This window comes from Anoplopoma fimbria, chromosome 20 (assembly GCF_027596085.1).
Source record: "Anoplopoma fimbria isolate UVic2021 breed Golden Eagle Sablefish chromosome 20, Afim_UVic_2022, whole genome shotgun sequence".
Lineage (NCBI taxonomy): Eukaryota > Metazoa > Chordata > Actinopteri > Perciformes > Anoplopomatidae > Anoplopoma > Anoplopoma fimbria.
Genome location: NC_072468.1, coordinates 25,629,699 through 25,643,344, shown reverse-complemented (window position 1 = coordinate 25,643,344; position 13,646 = coordinate 25,629,699). Strand labels below are relative to the sequence as shown.

At 36.3% G+C, this 13,646-nt stretch overlaps 1 protein-coding gene across 1 annotated transcript; it reads left to right on the top strand.

Annotated features, from left to right (window-relative positions):
- Positions 1 to 493: 493 nt before the first annotated feature.
- Positions 494 to 11,817, top strand: ctss2.1 (cathepsin S, ortholog2, tandem duplicate 1). Its single transcript, XM_054620963.1, has 8 exons — positions 494 to 585; positions 3,035 to 3,159; positions 3,291 to 3,413; positions 4,402 to 4,554; positions 6,216 to 6,440; positions 8,503 to 8,668; positions 9,984 to 10,086; positions 11,436 to 11,817. The coding sequence occupies exons 1-8, from the start codon at positions 567 to 569 to the stop codon at positions 11,533 to 11,535; spliced, it is 1,014 nt and encodes a 337-aa protein (XP_054476938.1). The 5' UTR covers positions 494 to 566; the 3' UTR covers positions 11,536 to 11,817.
- The last annotated feature ends 1,829 nt before the right edge of the window (positions 11,818 to 13,646 follow it).

The window sequence follows — 13,646 nt, the reverse complement described above, 5'->3', positions numbered from 1 at the left end:
CTGTTTAACAACATATTCTTTTCCAAAAAGGAGGACTGTTTTTCATTTCCATTTTTTCCATCCCGAGGACAGCATGTCAACTTTGCACACAGGATATCTTATAATCTCATTTTGTAAACTTTTATTGAGCACTTTAAGCACAAAAAAAATAGCTTTTTTGGTTGAACATTTTATCCTTTTAAATCCTCCAACATATTTGTATTCTGAGCTGTAGTTCACACCACAGCCTCCAGGAGGTGTTAATGAGCCTTTATACTTTTTAAACAATATATAAATGATGTTATTTTATTGTTTAGACACTAAATAAGACAACACATTGATTATGTGTGATTCTCTGGCTCAGTTTTAGGCTTTAAAGCTGTATATTCACAACCATCCTCCTTTGCTTCCTCTGCATGTAGTCCCTCCTCTCTTGTGCTGTTGTCAGTGGCCTCTTCAGGTGATCAGACACCAGAGAGAGGCTGCTTTCGGTTTCTAAAGAGGAAGAACAGCTCAGGTCATGTGACATGTTTCCTGATAAATAGAATGAAAACACAGTCAGGGTTCAACGCAACAGAGAAGCAGCGATGACACCGACCGTTCAAGGCAAGTTTAAAACACTTTATATCAATAAATATTCAACTTTCACACCAATGTTCTATCAGGACTTTTATATTAAAGTGAATCTGTTTAAAACAGCTTTAAATGGAATTAGCTTTTACTTTCGTTCCTTTGTTTTAGGCTTCATGAGTTTCTTCTTGTCGTCTGGCTCCAGATGTGTTTATCAATAAGAGGATGGATATAATATTTATATAACACTGTTACACTGAGGTTTAGTGTGTCTGTGGAGGTTTATGATGACTATAAATATGTTTTAGTATTCATCTGTACATTTACATAACATTATAGCATTTACAACCTGTTTTTTGGGGCCAGATATGTCTTTTTATTAATAGTATTTCTAAAATTTGTGATGAGATGAACAGAATTGCCAATAAACAACACTCTCTTTAATCTCAATTTACTGATAATGTATAAAAGTCGACACTCTGTCATATTCTGGTGATTATTTAAGTATTTATGGTATATATTTGGGTTCATTTGGGGTGTAACTATGAACTGTTATAGTCAGTCAAGTATCATGTGACTTTAGAGAACTCATGATGGTTTTTTTTGTGCTTAGCTGTCAATCATCCTGCAGTAGATCTGGTGAAACTGGCAGATCTGCATACTGAACACTGACTTATATAAAGACCCAAACCTGGATTTTCATTTGCTAAAACTTCTCCACTTCCTTTATTAAATGCTGAGTCTCTCTGTTCCATTGCTCTGAAGCGTGAACACAATCACTGATGTTGATGCATCTGGTCAGATTTCTTGCCTGTTCATATAGTTTCAGTTCCGGTCTTGTGATGATTGCTTCACTTTGGCATTAATGTGAAATTTGATAGCTTTTTAAGGGGGGGGAAGTGATACTTGGGCAGACGGAGATCTTGAACACTGACTTGAGACAAAAGTCTTTGAGAGGAATCAGGTGAAGCGTTTGAAATACAATACAATGCAATCTAGATTAACTCCAGCTAACAAAAGACTCAACTAACCATTGAACCAACAAGACCTGCAACAAACAACAATATATGAATTCATTGCTTTACGTAACGTTGCTGCATTGTTACATCATCACCCTCACAGAACATAAAATACACAAATATTACACGGTAGATGTGTTGTTTTTACTTGTTGTGGTTCGATTCATCCAGTTTAGAATGAAAGTGAGACTTCAAGAAGAAAAGTTTTGAATTTTTCTATTTTGCGACTTGCTGGATAATGCTAATAAAGGTAACGTGTCAAGGTCTAACAATAAGTTGAGATTTATATCTTCATATTTTAATGGGAACAACATTGTTTTTGTTTTTTTCATGCACTATAATTCTTAGATTTTGGGCTATTTTGCTTCCATAGCATGTCTTCTTTCAAACTAGCGAGAAGAAAACATTCAAAACACACATTTAGGTGTTTATTTAACTACTTTGTGTATTTCAGTCTGTATATTTACACTAAATTCAATCAAAAGATATCATTAGATAATGCCTCATTTGCATATTTACATATAGCATTTTAGAAAACTTGTAATGCAAAAAGTACTTTTCTTAACGTAAGTAATCAAATGGGAAAGTTTCATGTTGATATCTAATAGTACATTTTTTGAACCCTATTCAACTTTTGTGCCTTCAAAGTGTATGTTATTTTACAAAAAAAATTTTTTTTCTCAGACTCTGATCCAGAAATCTCCACTTCAGTAGCTCTTTCACACACCAAACTTTCCAGTTTCATTCCCATCTATGTTTTGAAGGTTTCTACAGACGGGTTGGTTCATATATCATTCATAGCCTGATTTATGGAACATTTTATCCCTTAAAACTTGGTGAAATCGATCTCTATATGCCTATTTTCTGTTTCATGGAGTGATCCAAAGAGATATCCAACATTCTCTCTGTAAAAAACCTTTGACTCTAATATTTCTACAAAGTTAATCTAAAATTTTGAACCTGACTTTAATCAACGTTCAGATTTCTGTTCTGGAAATGTATGCAAATCAGCACATATATAGTAAGATGAAGCCTTATTTGCGTATTCAAACATAACATTTCAAATATTTCCCTTAATGTAAGTAAAAATCTGTTGTGAGTCATGGTGATATCTGTGAGTTCAAATATTTCCCCCATTCACTTGGGGAGTCTTAGCTTCACAAAAGTCCCTCTTGAATTTTTGAATTCAATGCTCAAAACTCTGAGAACTTTGTGTCTCCGCTGATCCTCCATGCAGCCTCGAACGCGTCGATCCTCTCTGTGGTTTTCATGAAGCGAGCGCCACTCGTGTGTTTCTGACTCAGAAACAACCTCTGCAAGGCGGTTTGCGTGGCGGTTTGTTTGTTTTTTTACTCGGCGTGTTAGCATCTCATCAAAGTTCAGACGACATCCTGACTCTGTGTGTGTGTGCGTGTGTGTGTGTGTGTCTGTGTGTGTCTGTGTGTGTGTGTGTGTGTGTTTAACAGGACTGATGTTGGGGAGCCTGATGCTCGTCTCCCTGTGCGTCGGTGCAGCTGCCATGTTGGACAGCCGGCTGGACAACCACTGGGAGCTGTGGAAGAAGACACAAGAGAAAGAGTACCGAAACGAGGTAATGCGATTAAAAAAACAAAAACGGGTGGATGTAAATATATTTGTAGGCACAAATCCATATGTGAGATGTATCAGTAACTTAAAGGATATTTGACCTCATGCTCTCTCACTGTGTGTTTTCGTGTCGAGGTGGAGGATGTGCGCCGCAGGGAATTGTGGGAGAAAAACCTGATGCTCATTACGATGCACAACCTGGAGGCCTCGATGGGGCTTCACACCTACGACCTGAGCATGAACCACATGGGAGACTTGGTGAGTTCACTCTCCTATTCTTATACTGAAGGGAGAGGAAAAGTTTTTTATGATTCTTATTGGTTTATGATCAGCACAGTTGTTCATTTATGATGCAGCATTATAATGATGGTGGAAGGTCAGAAAGGAGATACAGCATGACTCGTTTGAACTTTGAAGTGCAAAACAAATTGTTATAATGAAGTATAGTAATGTATGTTTATATATATATTTGAAAAAAAAGAAGCGTAAATGTAAATGTTGGGTAGGCTGCTCTATATGCTGGTTTACTGATCCCCAAAGGCTCCATGTCAGCGTTCTGTCAGCGGGTTTATGGTAAATAAATGAACACACATTTCTTTGAGGTAAATAATAAATATAAACAATATACATATTGGGGCCATTGTAGGTTAGAAAATAAATACAGAGCCAGGGGCAGGGGAGCTATATTCCAAGAAAAAGTTATTTTTCGAAAAGATTATATAAGTTTTTTCCGAGTTTAAAATCGTAAATGTATTAAAAAATAAATAAAAAGAATATTTTCTGAGATTAAAAAGTCCTGGATGTAGAAACATATAAAGGTCACCACTTCGAGTGCATATGCAAAGTTTAATGCTTAAGCTCCTCAAAGTGTGATTCATTTGGATATAATAATAACAATGACAATTATAATAACAATGATAAAAATAATAATAATTGCATTACTACTACTAAAAATAACAATAATTATTATTATTATTATTATTATTATTATCATTCTTACATAAATGTGTTATTAACAATAATGATAACAATAATATTTATTTTTATTGTCTTTATTACAATGACAACATCAATAAAAATAATAATAATAACAATAAACATAGCTATTTAAATACGCCCTTATTTAAGTCCAATCCCTTTTGCATAACTTCCGTCATATTTAAAATAGATATATTTTTAACGTCTGCCAAATGAAGATCCTTTTTTAGAACTGATCTCAGTGCTTCTCTGATCTACTTCCTCACAGACGCAGGAGGAGATGCTGCAGTCTTACGCCACACTCACTCCCCCCACCGGCATCCAGAGGGCAGCGTCGGCCTTCGTGGGGACGTCGGGCGCCAACGCACCCGACAGCATGGACTGGAGAGAGAAGGGCTGCGTCACCAGCGTCAAGATGCAGGTAAAGGAAACACACAATCGTGTTTCGATCAGTGACCCTGTCCTCAGGACTAATCAGTACTGTCGGTGACTGATTGTGTCTCTCAGTGACGCAATCAACTGCCGATACACATTCCTCCCGTTCCTTATGCATCGGAGTGGTTGTTGTTTGTACAGGAAGTGGTCACCACAACCGCAAGTTTTGCAAGTCCTTTTTTTTGCCACATCCACTTTTTGTGCACAAAAAGTCACTGCCTGACATGAGTTATAACCACAAAGTCGCCTGACATGAGTTATAACCACAAAGTCTACTTCAACGTCCAGCCATTTGACTTGTATCTGTTAAATCAGCTTTGAAAACGTCATGAAAAAATCACTCATGGAAACAAATGTTTGAAATGTGTATAGACAGCATTTATTTTTCCTCTTCGTCCCATAAAAATCCACTTTTAATTCTTGTTGAAAAAAATTCTGAAGAGCCTTTTCACACCCTGCGACATTTTAAAGGCCCCACCACCTCAGATAGGAGCGAGACACAGACGTCTAGTTGCTTACACACTGGTTTGACTTCTTTTGTTGTTGTTATTTGGCTCTTTTTCATTGACTTGTGTCTCTGCAGCTGTTTTGTGTCTCTTAGTGGTGATTTTGCATCCCTTATAGTTGTTTTGTGTCTGTCTCTTTGTGGTCATTTTCAGTCTCTTCCTGGATAGTATGTGTCTCTTTGAATAACATTTTGTAAGGGCCCCTGACACTTTGGGCCCCTTGGCCTGTGTCAGGTAGGCTCCTTCAGTAATCCATCCATGCTTGAGAGGCTGGAATTATATTAATTCTGTTTTATGAGTGATTTTTGATACAAAGACTTTTATTTTTAACTCCACATGTCTGCGACTTAGATTTCTCAGGAACTCTTGGAGGAATCATGACATTAACGTCCACCTGGACTCAGGGATGAACTGATGAAATTTGCTGGTCAAAGGTCACTGTGAGGTTTTTGACCAGAACTCAAGAAATTGTATTCTAATTATGAAAAGTTTAGCGACTTGTCTGATAGGATTTTGATAATTGTAGCTTGTTTTTTCAAGCACTTCTATATAATGTTTGATATTTTGTCAGTTCTCAGAGCGCGATATTTAATTTTAACTGTAATTTTTATTGTCAAAATCAGGATAATTAAAGTACAATATTTAAAGAACTTAGTATGTAAAAAAGGCCCATTTGTCACATTAATTATTACGTCACAAAGCTTCATTTCTTGAAGTTGCATGGACAAATGTCTGGCTGAAGACCCTATGATCCACAGAAGACATTAATCCTATGAAAAGATTCAAATCTAAATAACTTCTTTAAATAATCATACATTTTTCCTTGTGCGTCTTAAGATCTTGCTGTGAAAAGACAATAATAAGAAAAGTGTGGTATTCAACAAAAAGTTGAATTACAATGTGAATAAGAAGGAGTATTGATTTTGCAATTCATTTCTGTTCTGTGCAACATGTTAGATTTAATAGACCAACAAGGAACATTTCCCAAAGAGTCAGTCGAGTCCTTTAACCTCTTAAACTCTGCTGGCTGCGTCTTTTACAAACTCCTGTTCCGCTGCCAAACATGGAAATGTGAAGCGTTTCATCTGACTTTGAACATAATAGAAAAGATATCACAGTAACACCACTCGTTTGAATCCAGGGTTCTTGTGGCTCCTGCTGGGCCTTCAGTGCTGCGGGGGCCTTGGAGGGCCAGTTAGCCAAGACTACTGGGAAGCTGGTGGACCTCAGCCCCCAAAACCTGGTGGACTGCTCGAGCAAATACGGCAACCACGGCTGCAACGGTGGCTTCATGCACCAAGCCTTCCTGTACGTCAGGGACAACCAGGGCATCGACTCGGATGCTTCGTACCCGTATGTAGGACTGGTGAGTAACTGCTTTAATCCTGCTGCTCAAAGATGCATCGAGGGGATTTGGAATAACCCAATAAAGTTTGGGAAAAAAAAAAGATTAAAAAAAAGCAGAAACAAAAGGTCAGCTCAAATAAACACACGTGTACAAAAGCAAAGTTAATCATCTCAGCCATAGTGTTTTATGACCTCTGTGGCAGTTGACTGTTAAATCTTATTTTCCTCATACTATTTATGACACAAAGTCATAGAACAACATTTGAACTGAGAGGGCAGAACATGAAAAGCACAAAAAGAAATTCTCTGGCATCAGTTTCCTATCGTTATATCTTTGAGAAACACATTTAAGCAAACAACCTATCACAGAGAGAAATCCACCCGCAGCGTTATTTTTATTTATTTTTTCTTATTTTTCTTATTATTATTATTATTTTTCTTTTAATTTATTCATTATATTTATATTACATATATTTTTTTATGTTTTTTTGTTAGGGACAGATACAATTTTCCCGGCCAAATGAAAACAGCCATCTGATGCAAATATCATAGTGTTTATAGCAGATGTTAATTTACAACAAACTTTTCCAGAAAATAGGAGATTAGATTTATAAAAATAAAAAAAACGTACAAAATGCAGAATGATTCAATGAAGCACACGTTAAAAGACATTACATTTATGAGCTAGAGATGAGGTAGCTCTCTTAAAAGTGATACGTTTGAAACAACTTTCTAAATATCAGGAGGAGAGTTTCAGGACTTGCTTCCTTTTGCAGAAAAAACAGATGTTTTGCAACCTCATGCAAAGTGAAAATCTGGTCAAAATATTACGAAAAACGTGTGCGTAAAAGCTTTTATTTCAAGGAAAGGAAGTTGAGCACGTGTGTATAAAGTATTTCAGCATATTTCTTAGAATATATTAGTGTAGTGGGCCATCGATGAGTATGTAATAAGTGTGAAAACTACATCTGAGCACGTAAGCAACTAAAAGGACCTCATGGTCAGATTGTTTTCTGCTGTTTCCAAAGGCAATAATTCAATTTTAGGCATCTTTTCTTTCGTTTCTGCATGTTTAACATGTTGAATTTTTAAAGCAAGTAAATTGCCAAATTTCTAAAGCTTCTTAAATGTTAATATGGTCAAAAGACAACAGAAGACTTTTCCTCTGATTCAAGGAACTTGTGACGTACCTTTATCACTTATCACGAATTTGTATGTGTAATAGAAACCGTAATTTTCGATATGATGTTAAAAAGAAAAAGAAATAGGAAAGAAAACAAGGTATATTTTGAAATAGTTCATTGTTCTTCCTCTACACAGGAGGGGTTGAAGGCCCAAAAATAAAAACGGGATGTTGAGGACAGAATTGAAACAACCATGGTGTTCTTTTTAAACGGAAAAGTATAGGAAATCCAGCACAAACTCAGGTTTACAGTTAACAAATCCCCGTGTGAGACAGCAATGTGGGTGGACAAGAAGTTAAGTCCGACCCTCCAGGCTGCGGACTGCAACACTCTTCTCGCTTGTCTGTTGGTCTGCTGTTAATGTCTCTTTGGAGCAACGATAAATTAATCGGAGTGGACAACGTGTTTGTCCTCCGGGCTTCATCTCGCCGTTTGTGTGGAGGAGGAGGAGGAGGAGGAGGAGGAGGGCGGTGGTGAGCCGATCCGACCAACTGTTGCAGCCTCCCGGAGGTGTTGTGGCTCCAATTCACCCCCCAAATTTTCAAATATTTTTTATAGAAAATATTTTATATATATCAAATATTTTATATAAATAAATATTTTATATAAATAAATATTTATTTAAATATAAAAATCTTTAATTTCATAATTTTTTTATTTATTTTTTCTCACTGATTGTGAAATATTTTCATAATAAGCACCTCTCTTAATCATTTTTTATTTTTTTTTTATTAATTGTTGTAAAAAAAGACCAATTACCACAAAAAGTTAACATTTTACAAACATGGACAACATCGTAGTTGGTTGGTTCATTTCATTGCTTTCTTTAATACCGTCAGGTGTTTTTCACACAGTGTGAATCATCAGTTTTAACCCCGGTTCGTCCTCTCCCTTCAGTCTCAGCAGTGCCACTACAACGCCGCGTACCGCGCCGCAAACTGCTCCGGGTACGCCTTCCTGCCTGAAGGGGACGAGGGGTCTCTGAAGGATGCGCTCGCCACCATTGGACCCATTTCGGTGGCGATTGACGCCACACGGCCCACCTTCGCCTTCTTCAGGAGTGGTACGTTAAACAGCATCAGCCACACAGGCTCTCATCTTTACTGACGTGACTTAGATGCCGAAAGAAATGTGTGGAACCGGGTTGGGGATTGATTTGAAATGGTTTATCTTTTATTTATATGGACATTTTAAGTTAAACACTCCCTGAAAATCTTGTTTATGCTGGTGAAAAGTGTTTTTTACCTTGCTGCAGTGATGTACAGATGTACCCCAGGAATTAAGGTCAAGTGTAGGTAAAGGTGCAAAACAGCTACATTTTAACCAGATGTGGCAACAAAACACCACATTTCAACCGTATATTAAATTACTCCTTAAAGTTTTAGACACTAAATCCCTCACCTAAATTAAGGTGTATAAAATGATAAATAATAAAATATATTTTTTATGTATTGTTCGATTGTCCATCAACAAGTATCAGTTTCTGCTTGTTACATGCATACATTCTTTTCAAAACAAACTTCCGTCCTCACAGGAAACAACTTTAAACTTAGGTTTAGGAAACAAAACTACTTGGTTAGGTTTATGAAAAGATCATGTTTTTGGTTAATATAACTACAAAAGTGTCATTACTAAAGTACGGAAGTTACAAGAGAAATAAATCAACATTGACCTTTTGGTTTCACACAGGACACAAACAGTGGTCTCCTGTGTGAGTCTGATGTTTTAGGACCGTCCTTTACCACCCTGACCTTTTCTATTTTAAAGTTCATGATTATGTGGATAACATACAAATTTATTTCATGGGATAAATTGAGTTGCTAGGAGAAAATAAATATGGAATTGTATGATTCTGCAAACCATGAATACGCTGAATGTTGTTACGTTACGTTGTTACGTCACGTTGTTACGTTATTATATGAACACAAACCATGTTGTTTTTTCTAACCTTAACCAAGTGGTTTTGTTGCCCTTACCTAACCAATCCTTTAACAACGTTAACCACGTGGCATTGTGCGTTCCTGCAAGCTCAATATGAGGTTAATATGAAACGTATTTCTTGTTGACGGTCAACATCTTCCGTGGTTTAAAAGAAAATGCACAAGGGCAACTGGGTTGACTTTTCGTAGGTTTTGCCCCTAACGGTGTACAAGAACAGCCTGGAATAATTAACAGATGTAATCCTGAATTTTTACAACTTAATATATAAAAACATTTCAAAACATATGAATCAAAATTAGAATATGGGCAAACAAATTCGTATTTATTTTAAGATATATACTTTAAATTCTTAACATGTTGCTTAAATGTTTCTAAAAAATATAAAATGTGAATATAATTGTTGGATTTGTTTTTTATTTTGAAACCTGCCATTTCAGGAGTCTACAATGACGCGAGCTGCACCCAGAAGGTGAACCATGGCGTGTTAGCTGTGGGCTACGGCACACTGGGAGGAGTGGACTACTGGCTGGTAAAGAACAGGTGAGACATTTTTCACTTCCACATACATATAAACAAACATATAAATATACATACAAACTGAGCTCATGTGTAGCTTCTACATGTTCATCCCCCAACTGGTCCCCTGTGTGGTGAGGAGGAAGGGAAACAGGAAGTTACTCTGCGTCAACAAGCACAGTTTTTTATTTTATTTTTGTGGTTGCCTTTAAAACAAACACCTGCCTCTCAAGCAACCATTAGCTCAGACTACAAGGTTGGTCTGAATCTAAATATTTTTGTGTGAAATCGAGAAGAAGGGAGTTTCATTCTCATCATTTATTGAATGAAAAATATCCCAAAATTGCTGCCGGTCTCTGTGTATTCCTTAATCAGTTTCTCCTAAAGTTGTTTGGTGCAGGGAGATTGGCCCTTTAATTAAGAGGATAAGTGGTGACAACATAAAACAACAGATTGTTTCTAATAGATTTTCAGTGGGTCTTATATTCTTAATCATAAATTCTAATCTTATCTCTTCCCAGAGGACACTATTTGGCAGCATTTCCCTTTTTAAATCATTTCTAAATTACTCTGCATCTTAACCTGATGTTCAGTAGGATTTCCACCTGTTCTCTATATCCATCTAATGACTGAGGACATGCAGCTTTGACATGGTGGGTGGGGTCAACCATATAAATGCAGCCTGGTTGAGTTAAGACAACACAATGGAGAAGACTTGAAGCCTGAAATTCTGTGCCAATTTAGTGCCACTAAGCTGGTAAAAATGTAGATATTGTGGACTTATTGTGGGTTTATGAGTGTGCCATTTTTTTCGTCTTTTAAGACCAATCTTTGATTTAAAAAGACATTCAACATCATTTCACAGAATATTCAGCCCTATCCATATTAAGACTCCAACAAACATTGGACTGAGTGATGTAAAATGATTAGCATTATCTAAAGTAAAAATCAAGCCAAATGTTGCAAGTTAATGTTATTTAATTAGATTTTTAAAAGACAGCATGATCTAGCTAGGTTATTTTTAGATCTAAATCAAATAAGCAATCACAAATTCATATACTGCACAGTTGTTGTTTTTACTGCAATATATATATATAAAAATGGGAAAAAGCATTCTGTATTTGATGCATTTTATTTTATCAATAAGACTTTACTATGTTTCATTAAAAATAAAACATACTTTGTCTTCAGATCAGATTTAACTCTTAAGTTTTCAAATTTTCAAGCTAATGCTAATTATAACACTGGAAAAAAGTGCATGCTAAGCTACTAGCATTAGGTGCTTATGTTGGTTTTCTGATGAATCAATATCCCCCAAAATTGTGTAAGTCCCTTTATTTACATCTTAATGTTTCTCTGCTCTTTCCGTCCAGCTGGGGAAAAAAATTTGGAGACCAGGGCTTCATCCGTATGGCACGCAACAAGAACAACCAGTGTGGCATCGCTCTGTTCGGCTGCTACCCCACCATGTAGCTGCAGAGGGACTGAATTAAACCTGCTGCAGATTAAGTTCCTTTCTCTTTTATGTATACAGTATATAAACAGTTGGATTCCACATTGATTAATCCATTGTTTTACATGTTTGTTTTTATAAGGCTTTAATGCACCTTTTATTTAGGACAAAAGCCAAATCTTTAAATACTAAAGTTATCGAACTTAAGCAAAACTTGACTGTGTGTTTGTTTGTAACTGACTCTGTGTTTGTATATGTGTGTTTGAATCTGTAATAAAGGGACAGTTGTACTAATATCTGGCTTTCAGTGAATATCAGATCTGTGTCTTGACCAGGATGAAACCTCCGGTTCTGAAAAGTGAAGTTAATGTGGAAGAGCCCTTAACTTGCATTCTTTGTTATAGCCAGCAGGGGGCGACTCCTCTGGTTGTATAGAAGTCTATGAGAAAATGACTCTACTTCTCTCTTGATTTATTCCCTCAGTAAACATTGTAAACATGAGTTTATGGTCTCAATCTCTAGTTTCAAGTCTTCTTCAATACAGCATGATGTTCATTTAGTAAATGATGCTCCATTTAGAGTCAAACAGACCATAAAGCAGGGGATGCTTTAGGGCGGGGCTACATTGTGATTGACAGGTGGCTAACACGGAGTTGTCCGGACTGGGATTTGTCCGTGTTTTCATCTTGCAACTTGAACCCTTTCAGTGCATGTTTCCATTTCATGGTTAACAGTTTGCCTAAAAATGTCTACTGGTTGCAAAAAAACAAGATGTCAACGGCCAAAATACAGAATTTAAGGCCGTTAAAAAACCTTAGTCCACAAAGCAGTGGGCGACGACATGGTGACTACATTCACTTCTCATCCAAAGTCTATGTTTCTGACGCTATGAAGGTCAAGTTCTGATTGTGCACCAGCAGTTAGAGGTTTGTCAGTTTGGTAAATCTGCCTCAGAAAGATTCCATTGATTCTTAGGAAAATTGTTGGTCAATTTAGCTTTCACATTTTACATTGACATTCTGAACGCCAAAATCAATACCTGCGTCTCTGGTCAACATCTCTGTCCTATGGACAGGCTGATGGGAAAGCATGTCATATATTAGCTGCCTGCAGACGAGAAACACTGTCTTGAGTAAGAAAAAAAGCTTTTTGGTAGATTTTCTATTGTACTGACCCTCTCGTCAAACATTAACATACTTTACCAAAAAATTCCAAGAGTCCTTTGGAGAAATAGTTAAACATTTTTGTGGTTATTCGTTAACAGAAGTCACCAATCAGCCACAATGTAAAGCTTAATAATTAACATGTCGTGTCTTATTTGTTTTAACGGCCAAAATAATGAACTGTAAAAACGACATTTAAATTAATATTTATATGACTTTGAGAACGATAATAAGAATATATCAAACTATTTCTGTAAAAAGCTGATCACCTAATAATGTCAGTAATGTGCGTATATCAATATATTAATGGAAGGATTTACTGTCTAAACTTTGAATCATTTAAATCTCTTAAATGCTGCCTTTTCCACCATTAACAGAAACTTCTGTTATGTGGAAAACATTGTTTAAACTCATAAATACCAAATCTGTGACGCTGAATTTGGAAGACAACATTTTGAATACAGGACCAGAATACTAACTTATCAACAGAAATGTTTTCATAAAGCACCATTATAGAGCTGAAAGAAGCAGATATTAAATACTGTACATTTTTCATACTTTAAAGCTAAATATAGGCTCAACTTTAACGGCAATATCACGGTTTATTAGGGTGATTTCTTGCAGTTTTATTGGATTCATATAATCTAGTTTAAGAGTACGGTTTAAGACTGCAAAGTAGTCAGCATTTTCAAAATCTGTTGTTGTCAGTGTTGGCCTTTAGAAGCCCAGAGGTGCGAACACCTCAGGCAAGGTCAGAATAAAGTCGACATGAGTACAGTGTTGGGTTACAAATGAGTCATTTTTATTTTTTTAGTGCAACATCACAACAAACAATTTTCACATGAGGTATTCAAAGGGATTTTCTTTAGTTGTTGATACAAAATGTCCCACCATGATTGACGTTTAAAGTGTTGTGTATCTTTTTTTTTTTTTAAAGCCTTTGGTTGGTTAGCCACATTCATTAGTAA